The sequence below is a fragment of the Hipposideros armiger genome, unplaced genomic scaffold (genome assembly GCF_001890085.2).
Source record: "Hipposideros armiger isolate ML-2016 unplaced genomic scaffold, ASM189008v1 scaffold_948, whole genome shotgun sequence".
Classification (NCBI taxonomy): domain Eukaryota; kingdom Metazoa; phylum Chordata; class Mammalia; order Chiroptera; family Hipposideridae; genus Hipposideros; species Hipposideros armiger.
The window spans coordinates 190,353-194,599 of record NW_017732298.1 but is presented as its reverse complement, the minus strand read 5'-3'; the positions used below and the strand labels follow the sequence as shown (position 1 = coordinate 194,599).

The window sequence follows — 4,247 nt, the reverse complement described above, 5'->3', positions numbered from 1 at the left end:
TATATATATATATATATGGATTTTCCTGGTCGTGTATTCCAATGACACCTTTAGTTCTCACACAATCAAGGACAATATTTTTGTTAACTGTCAAATAAAATGAGAGTGGAGAATGAGAAGGAGTCTCTCCCAAAGTACAGGCAATTACTGGAGAAAAATAGGCTAAACTCCACTGTGGAAATTAAGGGGAGTCACCCCAATAGCAAAAGGAGTAAGACCATTTTTTCATGCTGCAAAGCCAGTTGTGTTGATGTAAAATAGACTTTTCAAACTTATGTAATGAACTCTACACTCACAACAAAGGTGCTTTGATGATTACAAATACAAGAATGCTATTTACGGAGCAAGCAGTATCTGTGTAAAAATGAAAAGATACTTTAAGGTCTGACTATGATTCTTGCCTGTGACTTTTACCCACAGGGTAACACTGAGTAACTTGCATGATCTATACTTCAGCTTCCTCATTGTAAAAATTGAGATATCAAGTCCAACTTGCTGGAACAAACGTGTAAAGTAGATATTGGTGTGCCTGCGAAGAGCAGGTGCTCTGCTTCTGTACTTATCCCAGACAATTCCGTATCTTTAGCTTTCTCACTTGGATTTAATGTAACTTCTCTGATTCCTTAGACTTAATTTGAATCTCTGATTACACTCTCTTATAACACCCTGCATATCTCCTCTGTGATTCTTATAATTTAAATTAATTATGCCATTAATATTAGGAGGGCATAGACTATGCCTCATTTGTATTCCTAGTGTCTAGTGAGTATGGGTGCTGATAACTGTATACCAGATGCACAAAAAATAATTAGTGAATGTGGCACTGATCTGTCCACATAAAAATTAAGGTGAATAAAACTAAGACTTGATTCTTAAATAAGTGGCATTTCAATTAATTAGATGATAGATGCATAGATAGATAGATAGATATAATTATAAATATTATAAGTATGAATTCAGAATAGTGTTTCAGTGAATGCTGAAGTAGATAGAGAAAGTTTGATGCTTTATATGGACATTATTGTCAGAAAGAGGACTGATATTTGGATGGACAAAATTTAAATAAGAAAGGGCATGCCATTTCATAGCAATAAGGGGACTGAGAAGACTAAATTACATAGAACATGACCAAGTGCCTTTGAAAACATCAAAATTCAGAACTCCAGCTCCCAAGTCTTCCTCCCTGTTCCTAGCTTTGTTTTTCCAACGATTAGCATAATCCTTGGAAGGATTATGTATTAAGTATGCATTTTCTGAATGGACAGACAGGAGAGAACCAGAGCACATGAAGATAAGTCCTTTCTATATACTTCAGTTTCCTTCTAATTTTTCAAACCCTTTTATTTCTTAAGGAAAATCCTTTTCCTCTATTTCTTTCTTTTTTGAAATTGCAATCAGAGCACTTTTCAGGTCATGGTGAACGGGAGGAAAGTATTTGAGGTGCAGATAAGTAAATACACATATGATAGTGACCTGTGCAATTTTGGCCCACACATCTGCAAAGACAATGACTCCAATGTACTATGGACGCAGATATTTTTGAGTAATAAGTTTCTATTGTTACATTACATTGACTCTATTACCTTTATCCTTCAGGACTGAAGAAGTCTTCCCAGGTTTTTCTTTAATCATTTCTGCAAAAAGAATCATGAAAAAAACAAAGGTTACAGGGGATAGCAGAGATAAAAATGGCAAGCTTTTTGATGCATTTTGTTTACTGAGGCCTAAAAACATCAAAGGGACTCTGAGCTGATATTCAAAATACAGATATATACCGGGGTAAGTTGCCTGTAAGGCATTGAACTAAATATGCAGAAGATAGAAAATAAACCCACTAATTGTTATTCCAAGGGGCAAATTATGATAGACACAAAAAGGGCACAAATAAAATGCTACGGGATTAGGAAAAAGAAGATATGGTAACAATAATAGCTAACATTGTCTATTTAGTATTTATCACTAGGAATGTTGTCTACTTTTTTGTCATTCAACATTCACAACTCTATAAGGTAGGCATTCCCTATTATTATTCCTGCTTTTCACATAAAGGAGTTAAATAACTTTTCCAAGGTCACACAGCTTCTAACTAGGAGACCTGGTATTTGAATTGATGTTTCTCTGAACTCAGTCACAAAGGCACTGAATGGTGGAATCAGGAAAGGCTTTGGTGGGTGATACTGAAGCAGACCTTTAAAGATGGAAAGGAATTAGACCAACAGAGGTGGTGTGGAAAGGAAGACACATTTTAAAAGGACAGAGGAGAGAATGGGGAGGCCTATGCTGGGTAGCCTGTCGGTTTGGCTTTGTGACTCACTAGTAACCAACAGAATACAGTAGAAGTGATGCTGTGTGACTTCCTAGGTTAAATCAGGAAAGGCCATGCAGTTCCCACCTGCTTCTCTAGGAACACTAGCTCTGGAGAAGCTGGCTTCCAGGTAAGTACTCTAACTGACACCCCCATGTAGTAGAGGATACATGTAGGCAGTTAGTCAACAGCCCAACTTGAGGTCCTAGCCAACAGCTAGCATCAACTGCTAGCCATCTAAGTAAGCCATCTTGGACATCCAAGAATTGGTTACTTTAGAAGACTACAGCCCAAGCCCACATCTGACTGCAATCATGAGATACCCAAGTGAAAATTGCCTAGTTGATCTCTCCTGAATTCCTGACTCTTTAAATCATGAACAAAGTAAAATCAGTTGTTATTTTTACATCACTAAGTTTTGGAGTGGTCTGTATACAGAAACAGTATGTGAAGCCGTCAGCTAATAAAGAGCAAAATGTTATGTCATGTGCAATGTAAGTTTTCCATTAGCACTACATAGATAAAAAGGAAATTATTAATTCTACTTTTACAATTGAGGAAGGTTTTCACTGAGAAGATGCCAGTTAGGTTTAGAATTTCACTGGTCAAGAAATGCCAATTTAACAGTATAACGGGGTGTAGGATGTAAATCTGATTATTTAAATAGCTGAGGATCAAATTTACAAAAATAACTCCTGGAGTTCTAATGTAGTTTACAGAATGATAGCCTGCCATTAAGTAAGATATGAAACAGAGGACAGAGAGACCATTCAAGGAAGATATGATATTTGTTTTGAATGTATTGTTTCTATGTCAACAAGATACACAAAAAAGGCATGTCTAGCAAGTAGTTGGAAATACATTCAAAGTACAGATTAAATGCAAGTGTCACAGAATAAAAGCAATCTGTAGTCTCATTTATAAATGGGTGCTATCAATGCAAGTAACATGATTTCTTAAATGGCCCCCAAATCTCATTTACTTTGTTCACACAGATTGACTTGAATTAGTTAATCAACTAAGTACATGAAGACAAAATAAACCAGAAAATTAAATATTGTTTTCTTAATAACATATGCAAATTTAAAAAAAAGACTGATGTCCTGGATTATAATGTTTCAAATCCAATCTCATATAATTTGCCTGTATTGATATAACATATATTGGTAGTAATAATTTTATAAATTTTCATTAGCTGTTATCAAATGTTAAAAAACAAACAATACAGAGACTTATCAAAATAGCTATACAAGTCAAATTTTAAATAATTTACTAGATAAAATTATTCATTTTAAGAGAAAAATATTGAATTTCAATAAATCCAGGAATTTGTTGTTGTTGTTAAGGACCTGAATATATCTAAGCAAGAAAAATAAATAGAAAATAGTGGGGGATTTTTGCTGAAACATTAGTGTGTAGCAGATAAAATGTGTGTGTGTGTGTATATATATACATATATATATATATATATATATATATATAATATATATAATAGTGTTTCTTTTCCTTCTACGACAATTAAAAAAAAAGGCCTATGAAACAGACAAAAGGCTGAAATAATGGACAATGTTTTAACAGAGTAAATAAACACTAGAGATCTTCCCTGGCACAAACATAAATATTTTGGACCCCAATGTGTTTACAGGAAATAGTAATTAATAATGTATTTGATCTGGCTATTATTTATTTATTGTTCTGAATGATCAAGCTCAATATCAGTTTATTATTAGTGACATTAGAATATTAACAAAAATGCTTCTGTTGAGCATCCTAGCTTAACATCAGTGTCAAGTATAGCTAGATTGAAAAAATGAAGCTGAAATTGCATGGTTTAAAAAGATCCTAACAGGGGCCGGCCGAGTGGCTCAGTTGGTTAAGAGCTCGCTCAAGAGTGTGAGCTCTGAGCAACAGCGGTTCGAGTCCAGCCCGAGCTGAGCAGCCG

The 4,247-nt window shown here is 34.6% G+C and overlaps 1 protein-coding gene across 1 annotated transcript in view; it reads right to left on the bottom strand.

Moving 5' to 3' along the window:
• Positions 1-4,247, bottom strand: part of LOC109375422 (triadin-like) — a 150,950-nt gene that overhangs the window by 93,181 nt on the left and 53,522 nt on the right. Inside the window, exon 6 of the mRNA XM_019630803.1 lies at positions 1,584-1,634. Coding sequence (XP_019486348.1) covers positions 1,584-1,632 — 49 coding nt within the window. The 5' untranslated portion in view covers positions 1,633-1,634. The remainder of the gene's footprint in view (positions 1-1,583; positions 1,635-4,247) is intronic.